This window comes from Ctenopharyngodon idella, chromosome 10 (assembly GCF_019924925.1).
Source record: "Ctenopharyngodon idella isolate HZGC_01 chromosome 10, HZGC01, whole genome shotgun sequence".
Taxonomy (NCBI): domain Eukaryota; kingdom Metazoa; phylum Chordata; class Actinopteri; order Cypriniformes; family Xenocyprididae; genus Ctenopharyngodon; species Ctenopharyngodon idella.
In genome coordinates this window covers 24,585,499-24,607,462 of record NC_067229.1, presented here as the reverse complement: position 1 = coordinate 24,607,462, position 21,964 = coordinate 24,585,499, and the positions used below count along the sequence as shown (strand labels likewise).

The window sequence follows — 21,964 nt, the reverse complement described above, 5'->3', positions numbered from 1 at the left end:
TTCCTTTGAAAAAAAAAAAAAAAAAAAAAGTTTATTATTTACTTACCTGTGTCACTCTTGGTCTTGATAGATTTTCAGAGTGAAAATGAGGTTGAAAAAATGTTCCCAATCTTTCTCTAAGACAAATGATTGATTTACAATGTCTTGTTTATGAATGAAAAGAATGACACTAATTCTTAGTCACAAAATTACAGTAATGCTAATGTAACATATACTGTACATTTAAGGTGCACAGTAAAGAAGCAGCTCTCCAGCAAAGCTCATGTTCAGTCCCTCTTCTCCTTTTGCATAATGAGCTTTATAATGTGGATAATGATGTGAAACCGCTTAACTCAGCAGAAGCAGCGCAGAGGAACAATAGGAGATCAATTGGCTGAGAAACATGAACACAAAGCGGATATGCTGTACGATCTGGTTTTTAAATGGACAGACAGATTTACTTCCTAACAACAGAATTAGTTCAGTTGTAACAGTTTGACACATAATATCTGAAAAGTTCTTACATCTTTTTATATATATTTTATGATGATATGCTGATATTTTTTGCTGCTTTTTATGTCCATCCATAATCTTTGATCATAGAAACTTACATATATTTTAGCATTTGAATTCATTTAAGATTATTGGTTTTCACATAAGGATTTTCTCAAAATTGCATCATTTATTGTATAAGATAGATGTACAATAACTGATTGTATAATAACTTTTTATGACTTAAAAGCAAGAATAAAGGAAATAATGTTTAAAAAAGAAATAATTTAAACCATAGACAGATACATTTCAAGTATGCATTTAAATGTTTTTATTATAAATAATTTCAATGCCACTGAATTTTTAAAAGCCACAAAGCAAAAACAAAATGTAAGTTGTTCATTGCAGCACACAAGAAAAAAACAACAAAGACATAGATGTCACATGGTAACCAGTACCGTAATATCATAGAGCAATTTTCGGTAGAAAACAAAATAATGAAACAGTTCACATCCATTAAAAAATACTGAAGTAAGGTACAATATTTCTCCTTGTATAAATCAGAGAACTCGATTTGTCTTGCACTTTCCCCAGTGAGGAAATTTAAAGCACATTTGTGGCACTTTCTGTACATTATTATTATTGTCTTGTTTATGAATATTATAACCACTGCAATGTGAACTAGCTTGTTTCTATTTAATGACATACAAAGAACACCAATTTACTTAGTTCTTAGGACCTTATTAAACACATGGCAGAAAATGCTCCTTAAGATTTGAGCGGAACGCAAGATGGAAAACAAATGACCGCATAAGCTCCAAAGTGACCTTCTTTTCAGACTTGGAAGATGCCGCAACATTTTAGATGGCAAGGACAAACTTTTGAAAGTTGCACTAAAGGAGTTGGATTGTACTCATTTGATATGACATACATTCACGCAGAACCACTAAAAATATTCACACATACAGTGAATGTGTTGCTGTTTGCACTTTTGTAGATCTGAGGTAAACTCCAGTGATTGCTGGGGACAGATCGGAACATCAGGAGGAAGTCCTGTTATAACCGACACCTAAATGTTTGGACAACCACAATTGTGCCAACTGCATTGTGGATGCGTAAGCGCTTGCTTTGGACCCCACACACATTTTGTATTGCTTGGGCTCTAAATGTGTGTCACAGAGGACAGGATGAAAAATATGCACAATACCTGCTTCTTGAGAGCGAAACACTTTCAAGCCAGAATTGATGACTTTAGTGAACAAATCAACATCCTCTAAACCCCAGCCTTGTATTGAGGTGTCAAACCCCCCAGCTCTAAGCAAGTCACTTTTGAATATGCAGCTGATACCAAATCCATAATCTCGCCAGAATCCACTCTTCTTGGTAAAGACAAAGTTGCTGTCTTCAGGAGGGTCACCAGCATAGACAATTTTGGGATCATACTGACTGAAGACGACAGGGAAATACACCTGACGTCCTTCAATGGTGTTGTCACGACACCTCTGGAGGGCATCAGTATTGAAGACCAGGTCCACGTCACAGAAAAACAGCAGTGAGTTGTTCCTCAGCTGAGAGGAGCCCATCTCAAGGGCCAGTCCTCGAGAGAAGTCTCCTGTCATAGGTATGATAGACAGGTCTGCTTTAGGATATCTGTTGTGATATTCCTTTATCAGCTCTAGGTGTCTCTCCTTATCCTGGTTTGTATCATTGTCAACCAGGATTATGGTCAGTTTCACGTTCTGGTTGGGGATCAGGCAGATTCTCTCAAAGTTTTCCATGTAACGTACAAAGATTTCATAGCGACCGGTGAGCGGTACGAGGAAGTGGACTTTTGTCTGACTCTGGACTTTTGTGGACTCTGAGATCTGGAAGGAAGAGAAGATCTTGAGCGAGTTGGAGAGGAAAGACAGTGAACGAGAGTCACCATTGATGGTGCCTTCTAGTTCGGCAACATCCAGTTCCTCTGCCTCGCTGAAGAATGGCCGACTGAAAGACTGCTGAAGGTAAGCGTGTCTCCGTACTGGCACTGTCACTTTCCTACCCTTATGCTTCTTGTAGAGCAGCAGAAGGTCCAGGATGTATTCGGCACCGTGAAGTGGATCCACCCTTCTATAGCCGTACTGGATTTCCTTGAAGTCTATGACACGGCCTCGAGTTTTGGAGTTCTCATTGATCATTTCCATCACTTGAAGCACTGTGTCTTCCAGTGCTGAGCGGACCAGGTTTCCAAGGCCCTGACGAGGCATCTGCTTCTTACTGGTAGAAAACAGGTGCCTACCGGTAACAAAATCCCACTCGATGACGTCTTCCCGCTCTGCGGGCCGGTAGCGTGTGTAGGAAGGTGGCGCCCCCAGTAGCTGGTCCTCCCACTGCACCGCAGTGTTGCTGAGACGGCTCATGGTGACACCTTCACGGTGCAGCTGAATAGTGCGGTACCGCAGCTGAGAGATCTTGCGACTGAGCAGGTAGCTGTGCAGCCGGTACTGATAAGCTGGATGCTTGTTGGGGTGCAACGTGATGGCATTGTGGATCTTGCTACTGTGAAGATCCTGGATGAAACCTTTCTTGTTGTGTTCATAGTTCTCATAGAACAACTGCTGCATCTGCAGAGAGATAGAAGAAAACAACAACAACAGGCAATTTGAGTATTTTAGTGACTTGATAATTAACACTCAGTTTCAAATGGAAATTACATTTTTTCAAAAGAATGTGGACACCCAAACACAGTCACCCATATGTGCTTGTTTATCATGACAAAAAGCATAAATCCCTATCTACAACAGCTTTCACTCTTCTGGGAAGGCCTTCCACTAGATCAGGGTTTCTCAAATCCGGCCCTGGAGGGCCACTGCCTTGGAGAGTTTAGCTCCAACCCTAATCAAAGACATCTGTACAAGCCAATCAAGGTCTTCAGAGTTACAGGTAGGTGAGTTTGATCAGGATTTGAGCTAAACTCTACATGGCAGTGGCCCTCCAGGGCCAGATTTGAGGAACCCTGCACTAGATGTTCATCATGAATACAAGGAACTGCTCCTATTCAGAGAAAAAAGTACCAGTGAGGTCAGACAATGATGTTGGGTAATATGGTCTGGCTCACTGTTGGTGTTCCAGTTGATGCTGAAGGTGTTCAGTGGGGTTTATGCAGGTCAGTCAAGTTCTTCCACACCAGAAACTATTTTTATATGAACCTCGTTTTGTGCACAGTGTTAGTGTTTCCCAATCATGTTCTTCTTGTCCTTTATCTGTCATCATTCATTTCAGGTATTGGAGTTTCTAACAATCTAAAAATGAGTTGATGTGTGCTTGATTAGAAAGAGTTTAAAAATGTGTACTGTTGGTGTGATTCCAGGAACAGGGCTGGGAGCCACTGATTTAGCAGACACTTTTATTCAAAACTTATAAATGTGTAATATAACAAGTAATTCACCGCAGAGCCAACAATATTCATAGTATACTATGCTAGGTTAATTAAAAAAGCTAGATTAGGAAACAAGCTAGAGCAGATGTGAAATGCAGACTTTTTTGTAGAAAGTGTTTATAGGTTGTGAAGTGGAAAGTGTTTGCAGTAGAGCTGCTTTTTGAATGTTATGATGGTCTCAGTTCATTCCACCAGCGAGGAGCTGAGAGGGTGAAGGTTTTGGAAAGCAAATTTGTAGCTCACTGTGAAGGACTCTGGGACTCTGTTCAAGTCACTCGTTTAGTGACTGTCACTGGTGGGAGGGAGCATACACTTGTAAGAGTGGACTGAGGTAAAAGAGTGCCGTTCCAGTAAATTTGATTCTGGGGCTGCTGGGATCAGTTACTGTCATGCTGGAACAGAAAACTGCAAAAAAGACTGACTTATCTAAAATGCCACTGTAGGAAGTAGCATTAAAAACGACTGGAAAAGCCAATTATGTTCAGAAGAAGTCTAGGGTGTCCACTTACTTATGACCATACATTGTGTCTCGAACATAATGCTCACTGTCAGCTTTGTGTTTTTTTAATAAGACAGTGGTAGATCCTTGCATAGGTGATGTACAGAGTCTAGGGCAGCAGCTCTTGGACACTTGGGCTTCACTTCTCTAATGCTCTGAGAAGCTCCCTGTGCTTTTTTTCTCCCCTGCCTTTTCTCACTTCTGCTGCTCATGTCTGATCTCACCTAGGGCATGTGAGTCAGAGCCGCCACTGGTATGAGATATGTACTGGAAAGCAAGACATGACTGTGTTCTAGCCAAATTCATTGAATGGAAATTTTGACCAGCCCTGTCTAGTCCAATGTGAAATATTAGTGGCTAGACAAAGACCATGTTAACTCCGGATATTATTTGATAGAGAGTGGATAGGCCTGAGAGAGAGGCCATCAAATCTGAGCACAGCTGTGCAAATTGAACATCTGTACAGCATCAGTTTTTAGCAGCTTTTATCAGCTCTACAGCTTTAATGCAAGTGCTCTCACCCTCACACAGGCAAACCTGCAAGAGGTCCCTCCAAGTGTGCCATATTTTGTATTTGAGAATTCTGTTAACCCACATATATATATGCAGCAAGGCCAGTAAGCAGCTTTCTCCATACCTTTTTGTTACTTCAGTTCCTTAAAAAACCTGTAAGAATACCACCTATGCATTTACATGACCACATAAGCCTTGTTCTCTGGTAGAAGTCCAGGTGTGTTAAACACTACTAAAATCCTTCAAATGGAGTAAGGATGGCATTAGTGTTTACGTGATGTTTCGAACGTTGCTTTCTGCAAAAATCCTGCAAAAAATTATTTTCATAAATGCACGTAAAAAGGATAAATTTAAATAATCCTACAAGGCATATTTTTGAAAGTAGCATGTCTTTCGGCATAGTAGATGATCCTATAGACATATACATGACGTAAATATTTATTGCTTACCGAAAACAGATTTTGAAAACAGATTTTTTAATGGCTCAATAATATATTTCTAACAACAACAAAAAAAGAAAGATAGTACATCCTATATATTGTACTTAAACTCAGCTTAAGTACACTTTTTTTCAAGGGCCTAGCCTCTTTATCACTTTTTTATTGCAATGTAATCCCCAACAGAGTGATCAAGCAGGTCCTGACTGTACATTTTTCCAATTAATACACAGCTACCTGCCAAAGAAATAAATATATGGACATGAGTTGAGTTGGGTTTGTTTTACTATGTTATTATTAGTAGTAGTAGTATTATTACAGCTACAGTATGTAGGCAACAGCCATTTATACGGTTTATTGTCATTATGGACAAATGTACAGAGAAGCCACTACTGACCAATAAAATCAAGTATTGCAGAGAGATTTAATCTGTAAAATTACAACTGAACAATATTGTGTGAAAGCTTTGAGGTAGTTTGTGATGTTGTTTAAGACCTGTCTGTCTTTGAGTCATTTTCTTTCTCTCATCCAGCAATCCTGTTTACAACAGAACAGTTGAGTCACCCTTAGATGTGAACAGCTGATGAAGTCATAACTCCTCAAGATGCCTTTCATTTTGTGCTTACAATTTATGGAGAAATTATTCTTCTTCCCCTCTAGCATGCATTATGATTATTAGTTTTATCCCATGCGTTAGACTCAATGACTCACCATGTGACGTCTCAAACAGCAAGTATTCTATTGCAAGTGTTCTTTGCGTGTGATGTGCTTGTTGACACTCTGGGTCAAATATTAAAATGTTTATTCTGACCTGTCCTGTACTCATACATTTTGTTCTGAAAGCTTCTTCCAGCACGTCACTAATGATGTTGTGTTGCTGTTTGAGTGACTGACTAACACTGGACCGTGGTGTAATTCCCCTGTTTTTACACCAGAACTCCAGACGTGAGCAATCACAATCTTCCTCATTCCTCCAACGAGATGAAGCGAGTTCCCTGCAGTGTTTAGGCACTTCTACATCACTTACAGAGCTAATCGGGGATCCCCTAACGACCCTTAGCCCCCTAAGAGCCTATGATGTTTTGATTATCAAGAGTGAATTACACTAAATTGCTTGCAAAAAGCTCAGAGAGTGATCTTGTTAATGAAGGAAAGCTGAAAGCATTCTCAAGCTAAAGCTCTAATTTCTAGCAGTTAATAGCAGTTTCATAATGTGATAAATGCTGATGTCTGCAACTTAATTCACAAGACTTTCTGGTCATTTGTCTGCTGACAGGACGTAAATGGAAAGTTGGCTCTGGGCTTTAGTGGTCCTTTTATAAATGCTACAGTCATGCAGTCGTCAGCGGTCGGCCGATGTTTTGCATCCAGTATAAAGCAGCTAGTGTCTCCAGAGCAAAACTCTAATTCTGATTCATCTCTGAAAAGCACAAATTTATATTTAGTATGTATTTAAATAAAGCAAAACAAGCATAAGTGACCCTGGATCAGTGGTGGGACACAGTAAACCCTCTCTGCTGCATTAAACCTGCCATGAAACATGTACAATTTTTTTCAGGATTTCAGGAATCAGTAACTTGCGAAGAAAGTGTAAAACTCTAGCAGTTCAAAAAGCTTACGCTACGTCCTACGCCTTCCCTTTTCAACTTTTGGAACTGACGTGATGCCAGTTCCGTTTTTTTTTTCGTAATTTGAATACGGAAGGCGAGGGAAGCTAGATATTTTACTTCATAACTTGTTAAATATGGATTTTGTTTTTTTACACAAACACATCGCTTTGCTTCAGAAGGCCTTTATTAACCCACCGGAGCCGTGTGGAATATGTTTATGATGGATGGAGACACTTTCTTCAGCTCATACTCGTTTGGTAACTGCCATTATAAAGCTCCGATGTGTCAGGATATTTATTAATATTTCTCAGATTGTGTTCATCAGAAAGAAGAAAGTCATATACACCTAGGATGGCTTGAGGGTGTGTAAAGCTTGGGGTAATTTTTATTTGAAAGTGAGCTAATCCTTTAAAGCATGTTAGACCTGCACTTAAGTAAAGCAGAGCAGTTCCTGTATTTCACAGCTCAATTTCAATCTCAAGCCCATTTCCAATAAAACTATAAAATAAATGAGAGGAAAGTGATTCCATGACTCTATAATGAAGCTTTGTTTTTAATGTTCTACTTCAAGGCACATTAAAGGGGACCTATTATGCAAAATTCACTTTTACATGGTATTTGAACATAAACGTGTGTTGGCAGTGTGTGTACACAACCACCCTATAATGGTAAAAATCCACCCACTCCTCTTTTTTTAATCCCCATAAATCAAAGGCAGTGTCTCAGAACAAGTCGTTTGCAGATTGTAGCTTTTGTGATGTCACAAATGATTAGGCCCCACCCATGACTGCTGTTGGACTCTGCCCTATTAACATAGACCCCGCCCTGAGTGAGCTGTACACAGTCCACCATGTTTATCTCCTCGCCAGAGCATTTAACAGCAGCATTCAAGTAAGAAATTTATTCTTATTAAAGGTATTAAATTATTCAATCAAGAGCAGTGAGCGATTTTCTGTTTTTCTTTTGTTGTTCGATTCATATTAACAGCATACTTAGCAGCATTTTAATACACAGATCTAATAAATACATGCTGTTCACAGACAGTTATGAACTTTGTGTGTTTTTGTTTTCAAACTGATGTTTTGTTAGTTTTTGGCAGCGTATCAGAGGCACAAGCTATACAGGCTCCACTCTCTTCTGGAAAATGGGGTGGGAACAGCAGCTCATTTGCATTTAAAGATACATGCACGAAAACAGCATGTTTTTCCTTCCACTCAAAAATGGGCATTTACAACATGTTATAATAAATTATCTGTGGGGTATTTTGAGCTGATACTTCACAGACACATTCTGGGGACACCTGAGACTTAAATTACATCTTGTAAAAAGGGGCATAATAGGTCCCCTTTAAAGCACTGAGAATAGCAACGGCTCCAGCAGCATCTTTACACACACACACGCAAATCAATAATCTACATTCAAGTCCATGATTCTTGTGGGTTATCTGAGATTGTGATTTGGCTTAAACCCCTGTGCACCATTAATATGTCTGTGCATTGATGTCTTGATGCAACTTCTGTGAAGAGTATTCTTTATATCACTCAAGTCATTGTTTAACGGTGTCATAAGCTTTGTTCTACATATTTACATTCAATGCAAGGGGCCTCCCACCATACGGTGCATGCCCTTCCCTTACGCCAGTGCATGTCAGGGTAAGAGGTGAGATGATGTCCACAAGTACAGTTTTCAGATCACATTTTGACCACTTAGTCTGGCACAACTGGCACAAAGCAAAACTAGATTGCAACATTAGACTGCTTCCACTAAAATCAATGAAGCAGCCAGTGAGGTGATGCTATATCTTTACATATACCACATGTGAATTTACTGCTATGAATTTTACCAGTCAAAAGTTTGGAATAATTAAGATTTTAAGATTTTATGTTTTTGAAAGGTATCTCTTTTGCTCACTAAGGCTGCATTTATTTGATCAAACATACAATAAAAAAAGTAATATTGTGAAAAATTACTACAATTTTAAATAACTGTTTACAATTTTAATATATTGTAAAATGTAATTTATTCCTGTGATCAAAGCTGAATTTTCAGCATCATTACTCCATTCTTCAGTGTCATGTGATCCTTCAAAAATCATTCTAATATGATGATTTAGTGCATAGTTATTACCAATTATTATTGATGCACAATTATTAATAATGGTTCTTATTGTTGCTGCTTCATATTTTTGTGGAAACTGTGATACGTTTTTTTCAGAATTCTTTGATGAATAGAAAGCTCAATAGAACAGCATTTTTTTTAAAAATATAAATCTTTGTAACATTATAAATGTTTTTATTGTCACTTTTAACTTAACTCAAAGGAAAAATTTATTTCTCAGTGGGTGCTTTTCCTAAGCTCATGAGACTTAGTTGTGTTTCTCATATAGGTATCATCTTTGTCTTCTGGAGCTAGTTGCATAAACTTAGCACAGTTGCATATTAACTTAAGAACTAGTTTGACTAAGTAGCAGTTAACCAAAGGGCAATCAGTCTTACTTTTCCAATTCAAATTAAACAGATATACCTTTATATGTAACTGACTTACCAGGCTTGTTATTACCAGGCTTGAAGAAGAAAAAAACATGTTAAATTTTACATTTTACTAATAAATACTGAAACTATCATTTAAATAGCATTATTCATTTCAGAATATAAAGGGTTACTTTAAATTTATCTTCATTGTATATGCAGTGCATATTCCATACAATGGATCAGAAGTGTAAGATGTTTAGTCTAAGATAAATACTTTCTTTTTAAAAAATGTAATACTAGTGCTTCATAGTTGTTGCATAACTTTTTCTTTTTTTCATTTAACATTGCAAAGTTTGTCTTGTACAACCCATTTTCACATCCTGCACCACGTTGTTTAAATAGCAAATGCATTTGCGCCCATTTGTGCACCCATGGGCGTGCTGTCTGAAAAGGAGGTGTGTTCAGGCGCATTGCTGGCGCCATTGACCAACTGAAACCTGGTCTAAAGTCAATGGCACAATATTTATTTTGTTATTTAAAGAGCGCGTTAGTAATATGCGCCTATATGCGGGTGCATTATTGTGACAAAAATGCTTTGGTGGAATCCGGCTTTTCCTGTAGATGCTCTGCTCACGCACGAGCAGATCCGTTTCCTCGCTAGAGAAGTGTTCAGGTTTTCCGCTTGCAAATTCCGCCATGTAAATAGCGAATCCGCCATGGCGCGAGCACAATTGGCTTTTAAAGGGAATGGGAGATGAGACTCTGGTTTATTGCACGTTACGCCCAAAACACACCCATTACTCATTAAGAGAATAGGGCCAACCCTTTTAGAGCATGCGCCGGGCATGGCGACCATTTTTCCCGTCGTTAAACTAGCAAAAGTGGATTCTAAGTGCACTTGCTGTGCAAATTCTGATGTAGTGAACATTAAATCCACGTGACCATCGTAATCGGCTGTTTCTGCTGATGGTGCTGTAACAGAAATCTTTATGTTTGACTCTGTTATGATGTATTAATTCTGGATGTACTGGCCCTCTTCGTATATGTGTGTGTGCAATGCATTTTCCCCTCGGGGCTTGCCGTGGATAGGGTCATGCGCATAGGTTTTTCGGGCATGTCCTTTCACATGTGTGTGAAAAAGTTATTGAGATCTCTTCTGAAACTTTAGAGGAGACAAATGTGAGACCAAAAGAGTCTCTAGCTAACGAGAAAAATCTGAGCACAGTGTGTGATGTTGTTGAGATCTCTTCTAAAACTTTAAAGAAGACCAATGTGAGAGTGTTAGAGTTTTTGTCTCAGGAAACAAGTGTGAGAAGCAGGAGACAAGCAGAAGTCTCCATTTGATGTTAAAGTAACCTCATTTGTGTCTATGAGAAACATTTGAGATGTTAAAGAGATCTCACTTTTGATTTTTCTTTCCTATGGGAATGTGTCCTTGATGAATAAAAGTATTAATTTATTTTCTATTTAAAAAAATATTACTTGACCTCTTTCAAAAACAATACAAAATCTTAATTATTCCAAACGGTAGTGTATCTATAACTTTTTATTGTTCCATCATAAGTAGCTTGTGACACCAAATTATAAAATATTAAATAATTATAAGAAAATATGTTCTCAAAACTCAGACTTATAATGAAAAGCTATGGCATGTGACACGTCATGTTTATCTGGAAGCTGGTGTAGAAACAGTCAGTTATATCATCTTTCAGCTCTCAGGACAGGTGTACTGTGGGCTGGTTTACAGATCACAGACTCCAGAAGCTTTTCAGTCAGATCAACTGCTCTTCCTCAGGGTTTCCTACATCCTTCGCCCATACCTGCTATACTGGAGACTGTAGTGGGAACATTGATTTATTTAAGGTAATGGGTAAGGGGTGAGTAGTCAAATGTGGCTTGTCTGTTGTTGAGTCTCTGAAGTGTTTTGTAGCTGTTGGTGCAACAAAGCACAGGCTTATTTTCACCACATTAACTCCAATCTGGGGAATCTCATTTGATCCTCCCTTGAGCTATGAGGCAATAACAGCATAAAGACTTCTGCAATTTCACTCACAGTCGGGGTGTTCTGTGTTTAGACGCTGTTATTCATTTGCATGAGGAGATGAGAATGTGAGTTAGGGCTGCACAATTATGACAAAAATCATAACTATTATTAATTATGATTATCACAATTTACATTGAATGATGTATTGAATAGCTTTATACCATTGTTTGAAGCAACTTCATTAGTTTACGTTCTAATTATCGGGTCCTGTCTAATATGTTATTAGATAGAACTGTTAAACAAAGAAAGTAGACAGTATATGAAAAAGTATTAGCATTTGCTGTGTGGTTGATGTCCAATGTCGCTAGCTTAGCAGAAATAAATAATCATGTTTTGTTTGGTCTGCTCAAAGTCGAGCTGGATTTTCGCCTTAGCATAAGGATGAGAGGTCCTATCATTGTTTTTCATGTTTGTAGAGTTAGTTAGTTTGTGGAGTAAATATATAGGCTGTGTACACGCTTTTTAAAAATGGCGGGTACTGGTGTTTTGCATGCGTTTTATCAGCGTACACCTACGTCACTGGTAGCTCCTTTTGTGCTAGGTTAGACCTTTTACATTCTGAAGTAATTGTGATTCGCCTCTTGTGATGTAACACGCTCTAAACACGCCTCTTAAACATGCAGAATAATGTAAGTGGATATTTTTCCTTGTAATCGTGCCTTGGAACGATTACGAAATCGTGGCATCCGTAATCGTAATCGCGATTAGAAATTTGATTTATTGTGAAGCCCTAATATGAGTGGAGAATGAACAGTGATTTTTAGTGTTCAGAGGAGCAACTACTCATTCAGTTTGACAATATTGTGTTTGCTGCACAGCCGGTTTAGAACAAAATAACAAGGGACAAATGAAAATGATTCTCTCTGACTGTGTCCTCCATGTGAGTTCACAGCCTTTGAAGGAAAGTGATGCTGTTTCAAATTCAGAAAGTGAAACGTATATTAAAATATGAAATGTAGGAGTTCACACATTAATGTAATTCAGATCTGGTTTGTTGTCTATAATGGAGAGTTTGATCCAAGTTCTAAGCTGGACTTACTTAGGTTTGGGGTGTAGGATTGTTGCAAGCCTGAGGTAGGCAGCATTTTATGAGTGAAATCCAAAAGGCATTTTTGCACCCCTGAAGTGCACTTTGGGAAGTCATTAAATAAAAAAGTGAGCAACTTAAAGCAACCACAAGACTGTTAGCTAAGGGTACATGCAATCATTTCAAGGTAATTTTACCATTTATTCTACCATTTCTGTGTGTGTGTGTGTTTGTGTGTGTGTGTGTGTGTGTGTGTGTACTTTTCATCATGCATGAAATACTATTTAAATAATATAAAAAAGATTCATAGGTAAGAAAGTGTTTAATAGTAGCCATGAGTTTCCACTTCAGAGTGAGTAGGGCATAGGGATGTTCCAGATGGAATTCACCCTATATATATATACAGTGCACTCCATATACAGTGCACTCCATATATATATATACAGTGAAGACAAAATTGCTCTGTTAGCTGTGGTGTCAAGACATCTATAAATATGATTAAAACATCAATATGATGCAGAAGCACAGAATGTCACATTTTATTATTGACTGTTTCAACACAAAATGTTTTACCAACTAAGAAGTACAGCACATATAGAGTTTCATCCCTTTGCCTAATGTGAACATAAGTATTGGGACGGTTTAACTTAAAGTAAATGTAAATGTGTAAAAGCTAATATTTAATTGTAAAAGATATACATTGTACTTAAGATAAGGATTTATTAAGTCCACATGTCATAAAAACAAGAAACTATGCTTCTAAACACAGCTCCAGAGCTGTCGTTCCAACCACACAAATTTGCGATGCAGTTTGCGAATGTTTGTTCGAACTATGGTTTCAGGAAGCACTAAATCGTTGAACTATGTTACTAACGACGGAACTTGTGATGTTAGTTGGCTAACAATGCTTTAGGGAAACGCACCCAAGGTCAGCTGAGAAAATCAACAGCAGTTGATGATAGACAAATGACAAGGGCTGTGAAAAAAAAAACTCTAAAATAACTGTCAGTAAAATCACCAGCAACCTCCAGAAAGCTGGGGTGATGGTCTCACAATCTGCTGTTCGCAGGAGACTTCACCAACAGAATTACAGAGGCTACACAGCAAGATCAAACATCTGATCAGTACCAAAAATAGGAAAGCCAATTAGAATTTGCAAAAACACACAGAGATGAGCCAGTGGAGTTTTAGAACAGAGTTTTATGGACAGATGAGACGAAGATTAACCTTTATCAAAGTGGGAAAGCAAAAGTGTGGAGAAAAAAAAAGAAACTGCAAATGATCCAAGGCATACAACCTCATCTGGAAAGCATGGTGGATAGTGTCATGTCATGGGCATGCATGTCTGCCTCTGGAACAGGCTCACTCATCTTTATTGATGACTTATTCAATGATGGCAGCAGAAGAATGAATTCAGAAGTGTACAAAAGAATCTAATCAGTGTTCAAGAAAATGCCACCAGACTCACTGGGAAGTGCTTCATATGGCAACAGGACAATGACCCAAAACACTAGTACTGCCAACTCAATCAAGGAGATTATCATGGTAAAGATAAAAAATTTTGGGTCTTAGATTGGCCACGTCTACAGATTTAAATCCTATTGAACAAGCATTTCACCAGCTGAAGAGGAGACTAAAGGCAGAAACTCTCCAAAACAAGCAACCGTTGAAAATGGCTGCATTAAAGGCCTGGAAAAACATTTCAAAATGTGAAACCAAGAGTCTGGTGATGTCTATGAGTCACAGACTCACTCCTGTGATTGCTTGCAAGGGATTTACAACTAAATATTAGCTTTTACACATTTACATTTACTTTAAGTTAAACCGTCCCAGTACTTACGCTCACGTTAGGCAGAGGGATGAAACTCTAAAAGTGCTGTACTTCTTAGTTGGTAAAACATTTTGAAACAGTCAATAATAAAATGTGACATTCTGTACTTCTGCCTCTTATTAATCTTTTAATCATATTTATAGATGTCTTGACACCACAGCTAACAGAGCAATTTTGTCTTTACTGTCCTAATAATTATGGAGTGCACTGTATATGATTACTCTAGCATTATGATTGGTTGGATTACATGAACATTCTTCTACCTAACCTTTAAGAATTCAAAAGTCATAGCTCTCAAATCTTTCAGCATATTTAAACTTGCCACATCACTATTGATCATGAGACATTCAAATAATAGATCTGAGAGCTCTAGTGTAGAGAAGCATCATTACTACTTATCTCTAGCGCTCATTTCATGGAGAGTATCATGCTTCATTTTCATGTTAGACTGACTTTGATCTGCAATTCACTGATGTTCAAATATGCTCTGAGCAATAATGGAATTCAACAGCAAGAAAAAAATCAACTACATAATCAAGGGTCATTAATCAAGGGTTTTGTGAAGATCTTGCCACTATGCAGACATTGATTTGCCTTTGAACTTTAGTGTGAGGATCAGTTGGGAGACTGTAGGCCATGATATTCAGCACTCAGGAGAGATGGATGAATGTGGACATCCCCTCCTCTGAGACATCTCTCTCTTGTGATGTAGAGAGCTGGTTTCAAGCCGAGTGATTATAAGCCAAATCATGAAACATTCACAAACTGTAAAAAAGCTGGTTAACTGTGTGAATTCACCATATATGGTAAGAAAACACATGCAACTAACTAAACATGATACATCAAGTGTGAATCTGTTCAATGTTCTCTGGAGAGGATATTGTTTAACCAATTGCAAGAACCAGTGAGGTTTTCTCTTGCGCATCAAGCAAGTATGTTTTGCTTCCATTTATCATATTTGATGTGCTCAGTTCTCAGCCCATATTACAGCACCTATAAAGCTAAATATTCTTCCAGCCAGTGTGTGTCTGTAGAGCATATGAGTAGCTGAAGCAGAGCTGTACTCGATCCTCAAGTGCAGTGAAAATGAAAAGAGCAGAAATAATGTTTATTGATTATGTCCACAAAATGAGAATGAGATGTTTCCTAGTACAAGATTTGATGAAAGCAAGTGGTTCTTGTGCTACTGATTTCCAACTTGTTTCTTCAAGTACATACAGAGCAAAGACAGCAGTACATATATACAACTAGACTCTGGGAATATGAATATTCGGTGTATTCACACTGCGTCTATATGTGTGTTTGTAAAATAACATGAAATTTGTGTTTCAGGAAAAGCTCCTTTCATCCTAACACTGGTCTTATGATAGTTTTACTGACTGATAATCTATCCCTCTCTGTAGCTCTCAAATCTCATTCACACTGGCATCACTGTTGATGCACCATATCTGTACAAAATTGTGAATGAGCTTTGAAATCTATAGGCAAGGCAAAGACTTAAATTTGGCTCTGTTCATCAAACAAACGTTAATATTATTTATTTATTTTGGCCAGTTTTGAAGCTTCACAGGTTTAGTCATTCCGTGTATGGAAAAGAGCAGCGTGAACATTTTGTTAAACTTCTCCTGTTGTGTTTCACAGAAGACTAAAAGTCATACAGGTTTAGAATGACATAAGGGTGAGTAAAATTTTTGACATGCAGTAAGAAGTTCTTGATCAAAGGTGTCATTGTAGCACTGGTAACTTGTAAACACAGCGTTCTATCGAGGTGGACTGATATAAACCTGTGGAAGCGAACAAAAGGATCTTAAGTAAAGTCAGCCATTCAGCTTTTTGTTTCCCGAAAGCTCTTAACATTTTGGCAACATGCATCAGACTGTCTGTGAGTCTAATGGTCTTTGGACTGACGCCTGCAGTCTGAGCTCAGGATCAGCAGATAAATCAAATGATCAGATGTAAGTTTCATCAGCGTTTCTGCAGCTCATGTGACTGCTCTTGCTGTTTATTTCAGAGATTAAATGAGTGGGTTGGGAGCCATTTAGGTGGGAATAAAGGTAGATTTTCAGGTTGGTCACAATATAAACTCATCGAGCATATAGGTGGAGGGTGAACCAACTCCAGGGTAAGGCTAAGGAGATGTGCTTCCTCTTTAAAAACACATTTACATAGAATGTCATGAAATAGTTTCAAGTTATGTGTCGCCTAGCAACAACCTACACATATCCCAGCATAAACACTCATGATAAATTATTTGTTATTAAAGCGGCTACGTTCACAAACTACTATAATTTGAACAGAAAAGCAAGCATACTGTATGCATGATTTGGCATGGCAGCTAATTCAAATAATAAATAACCATTGCCTTACCTAATGCAGAAAAACAATTCTCAATTTAAAAATCTCAATTCATTGCGATCTCACAAAAAAAACAAAAAAAAAAAACATTTATGCAATCAAGCTCCAAAAATGGCTCATTCTGATATTGTGACATCACACAGACAAACACATTTGCATATGACTTCCTCTAAAGAAAGATATCGGCGAACAGTTTTACACCATCGCATCATAGGACCCGCCCACTGGCATTAAGTCACTTAACGGCTGACACTTGACTACAGCGGATGAGAGCGTCGCGCCAAAAGCAAATAGAAACCATTATAATCACTGAGGCTGTCTACACTGGATACAGTATACAGTGTTTATTTTTAAATGACATCCTGAATTGTGTTGGAGGATTGTATGTTTGTTCAGAGCATTTGACAACCGATTGTTTTATTATCGAGGCACAGTGTAATGGAGAGTTTGCAAATATAAAGCAGCCAACTGTATTGGATCTGACAGCAACATCGATTACCATCAGTAAACAATTTCATAATGCTCTGTCTGTAAATGATGGTTATAAATGGATGTACTCCCTATTGCACTTACTCATGTGCAATAGGGAGGGGCCGTTGATACGTTTTCCTATGCAATGATATTGGCTGTTTACTGACAAGCCTTACAGGAGCTGCCCATTAAAAACTGATCATTTCAAACAGTGGGCCAGAATGAGGGTTGAAAATAATAATTTTTCTGTACTGTATATGTATATGTATATGTATTATTATTATTATTGGAAAAAAACTGTGTTAAAATAATTAAAAAATCCATGTCATGACCCCTATAAAACACTGAATAAAGGCTTGAAAACATTAACATTGAACAACATCCTGCATCATTTGACATGGTAAACAGGAACTTACATGAGCATGCTTCTCACGCATCAAGAAAGCAGGTTTGAGCTTCCACGAGAACCAATGAGGTTTGTTCTCGCGCACCAAGCACACACGGCTGCACTTCTGTTTACCGTATTTGTTGTGCTCTATGTATGTGTGTTGATCAATGTTTAAATGTAAGCCTAAATTAAATGAGCATTCATTTGTATCTTTATGATCTATTCAGAATGACGTATCTAGTAATATTGAGTGCATTTATCATTGTTATTTGAACATGTATATTAAGACCATCAAATGTGGTTCATAGGTCCACAATAAATGACAGTAAAAAAGCTGAGTGTTTGACAACAGATAATAGCAGAGACAGAAAACATCTATGCGGCTGAGAGATGAAGAGGACTGCAGTGTGTAGTCAACACTCCATCTGTGAGTGGGTGTCGCTCCTCAGAGAATGCTGGGTAAGGATCTCCAGCAGAGATGCTGCCATGTGTGCTGTCAAAATCGTTTATAAACTATAAACACGATCTCATCGATCTTTAAATTTCTGTTTTAGATATATTCAACAAGATGTTAGCCTGTTTCATTTATTCATAATGACAGAAGATGTGCTGATGCCTTACGATTCAACAACAAATCATTCTGTTACTTCATTTGTACTTCACAAAAACAACCAGCACAGACGGATCTACTGTACCTATCCAAACAACACATGGGCTGAAATTTACAGCTCATTTGTCAACAGTAGACTGGTTGCACATTTACTTCTTAAAAAAGTCAGTCCCCTAAAACTAAAACGCATTATGCATCAAGAAGTTGTTCACTCATTTTTAACTTCAGAGGTGGCACTCTAGTCTAAACACATTAGCTGGCAGAAAATAACAGGTAGAAAGACAAAGTTTACAAAATGATAATTCAACAAGACACATGCGGAGCAGTGGCAGATGGAGGGAGTGTTCAGGAAGCTTGTTTGAAAGTCATTATTTTTGCCGTTTCCTCTGGTGATGCTAGTGGAGCTGGAATGACACACTTTAGCTTCCATGTTTTGATCAACAAACACTTTTATTTTCATTTTAGTAATGTTCCTCTTCTAACCTTCCTATCTTCAGTCAACAAGACTAAACTGAAGTTGCTTGTCAGTTGCAATTCTGCAGTTTACATAACTGTGGATCACTGTAGACTGAAAGAAACTTCTGAGTAAACAGAGGCCTGTCTGGACCGGAGACAACTGCATGAGTAGGATAAGAATCATAAGAAACTGAACAATTCTGGTAATGTCTCTGTAAGTACTTGAAGAAGTGCTTCCTTCATTAGTGCACGTCACAGTAACAGCTCTGGGTTCATAGCGAGCTGGAAATCAGTAGCTCAAGAACCGCTTGCCCAGTTCAGTCACTGAAAGAGTCATTTGACTCATTCAAACCTCAATGATATATTAACACCATGTCTTAATCAGATGCAATGCGATAGAAATTTGTCTGTCCACACCAGAAGCAACACGACTACAAGACGCGACAAAATCAATAAAAGATTACAGCCAATCAGAAGAGAGTGTGGGCGGAGTCTCTGTAAATGCACGGCACTCACAATGAAATGGATAAGTACATAATAATTTAAAAAATATTACTCAATTTTAACATTATTAAAAATACATAGTGAGTGACTGAAACAATCTTTGTCACTTGTTTGTTCATCACATTGAGTTCATAGTTTGAACATTCTTGCTTTGAACATGTTGTTCCAGCCACAACATCACAGAAATATAAATTATTCAGATACTCCAACAATACAAATACAGCCAAAGTGACATGTTTGAGCACATGACCTCAATAATTAATACTCAGTGATCATTAATGCAGAACAGGTGTAAGTACAATCAAACCCTGTAGGTTTGTAAATCATTAGTTCTTCTCAAGACTGTAGATGTTTTACATGGCTTGCTTTACACAGAACAGTGTTTGAGCAGGAATATAAATGAGGACTTTCTCTAGCAGCTCAAGGTTACAGCAATGACATCCGCTTCTGCTCTACATCTGCATTTAATGAAATATTCAGGGTGATGTCTTGATGATGCACAAGAACCAATAAAGATTGTGCAGCTTCTTCTTCTTGTCCTGATACAGGTCTTCATTGGAATGACATGTAGGTAAATAAATGATGGCAGAATGTTCATTTTTAGATGAACTATCCTGAAATGACACACTTACATAAGCATTCAGATCATCTGCTATGACATATTCCCATTTCTCTAGATGATCTCTGAGATGTTTCCAAATTTTGACTGGACTTGGCCAACCTGTGGCAAATTCAAAATGGTCCAAAATTAATTTGGAAAGGCACACACCTGCCTAACATCTGAAAATGCATTTCAGAGCAAAAACCATGGCTATCCCTGCTGAATAATTAATCAGCGCTGGTCACGAGCATAAGGTATGTTTTGTATGCTGTGACCTGCATGGGATGGTCGCACTCAATTGCCGTTCCAATGTTTGGTCTAAAACGCAATTGCCCATCTTTTGCCACAGGACAGAAATTGTGAGTACATTTTCTTTCATCCTTGCAGGAATGTAATATGAAGATTTTACAAAGTAACATTTATCTTCAGCAACACTGTGAAAGTAAATAGCACATTTTCACAGCTCAGTGGCCTTTGTAATTCCTAAATGGGAAAAGTTTGGGACAACCAGGTCTCTTTCTAGAGCTGGGTGCCTGGCCAAACTGAGGAGAAGGGCCTTTGTAAGAGGACTGTGACGTGTAAAGCTAGTGGCTGTAATCACTGACAAATGTGCTTTTTCCTTTTAATAAATTTGCAAAGTTTGTCATTATGATGTATGGAGTACACACAGTGTGACAAAATTATCCCTTGTGGATAACGATTAATAAAGACTGTTGCATCCACCTGTCTGCCCATGCATTATTGTTGCATTAGACAGATCAAACTGTATGACCAATTCATACATAAATATAGGTAAATCCATATTCATGCAACATTAATATGGGACTTCAAGGTATTACCACAGCACATATAAAAAAGAAACCCTTTGGATAATAAAAGTATAAAATGAATAATGTTGAATTGCAAAGAACAAGCATTCAGTGTATGCGATAATACTAATGGCTGCAACGCCACAACATCAATTATTCTGTTTCACAAGCACTAATAATATGTCCCACAGCTCATAATATTAGGCTGTCTATAGAAATAATCATCATATGAATCATAATGTGCTGTTGAGAAATCATTCACATGAGAGGAACACATTAGTCAAATACAGACAGCATAAGAGCGCTGAATGTTCTCAGTGTTTAACCAGGAAAAAGGCTCTTCACTACGATACCCAAGACTACAACAAACGGTAAAAGTGTTGAATTTTCCCAATTAATGGCAAGTAAAAGCGTGGAAGTGTCTCAAGTGCAGTATTTGAATGGCTCATATCCTGCTGCTGTAGTGTCTGATGAAATGAAGGAGAAGAACGATGGAACTGATAAAATAATCACACAGGTTTAAACTGAACAGTGCTCTAAGACAAACTTGTGCCTAAACGCAGTCACAGCTTCATCTGGCAGTCCAAAAAGCAACCTCATAATTTAGAATAATATGACACTGAATAAATCTCAAAAGTATGATTGATGATGGCCTGATATCCTTTCCTCTCAGTGCTTTCTTGCCAGTAAGCCATTTAAAGCTGAATAATTCTTATCTTTTTAGGTTAGAATACTAATTAAAATCATCCCAAAATGATGAGAACCACTGAATATCTGCATTAACATTAAACATTTAATGACAGAGCATCTCAGCTCAATACAGCTCTCATTAATCATGTCAGCAGGAAAACATACAGTACACATTCTTTACATTGGGGCTGTAAAAAAAATAAAGTAGTAAGAATAACAGTATAACAGTAATAAAAATGTCATTCATCACAGACAGCATCATGAAGGTGCTTTTCTACAAACATCTTTTTGTTTGTGTTTAGTCAAAGCTGTTGAATTATGAATGGGTCACGCTTATTCTCATCACACCATTATTCTTTACATACTAAGTGATCATAGCAAGAATGGATAGTGTATCTTAGTATTCATCAGCATATTACTGAGCTAATGCACGTATTGAGCATGATCAGCTTTGCTGCTCTGTGATGGCCTAGTATGTGGTGTTTTGGGTAATGGCTGCGTTTTTGAGAGTAATGTGGGTGTATCATACTGAAGTGCTCCAGGAATATCAAATATTACATCTGCATAACTGACCTGAGGACTAAACAGCCTGAAGTGTTAACGCATTAACCCTCATGAGGCTTCACACTGATACTGCTCTGCGCTGAGCTGATCTGAAAAGATCTGTGTTTGAAAAGAAAAGCAAAGCTTTTATTTGGACTGAAAATAAAGAGCACACTACCACTACAAATACTGCCTCTATTCAGAAATAGATTGATT

At 37.9% G+C, this 21,964-nt stretch overlaps 1 protein-coding gene across 1 annotated transcript in view; it reads right to left on the bottom strand.

Annotated features, from left to right (window-relative positions):
- Positions 1 to 778: 778 nt before the first annotated feature.
- chsy3 (chondroitin sulfate synthase 3) overlaps positions 779 to 21,964 on the bottom strand; it is a 54,565-nt gene continuing 33,379 nt past the window's right edge. The window contains exon 3 of the mRNA XM_051910514.1: positions 779 to 3,074. Within this exon, the coding sequence (XP_051766474.1) occupies positions 1,512 to 3,074 (1,563 nt within the window). The 3' untranslated portion in view covers positions 779 to 1,511. The remainder of the gene's footprint in view (positions 3,075 to 21,964) is intronic.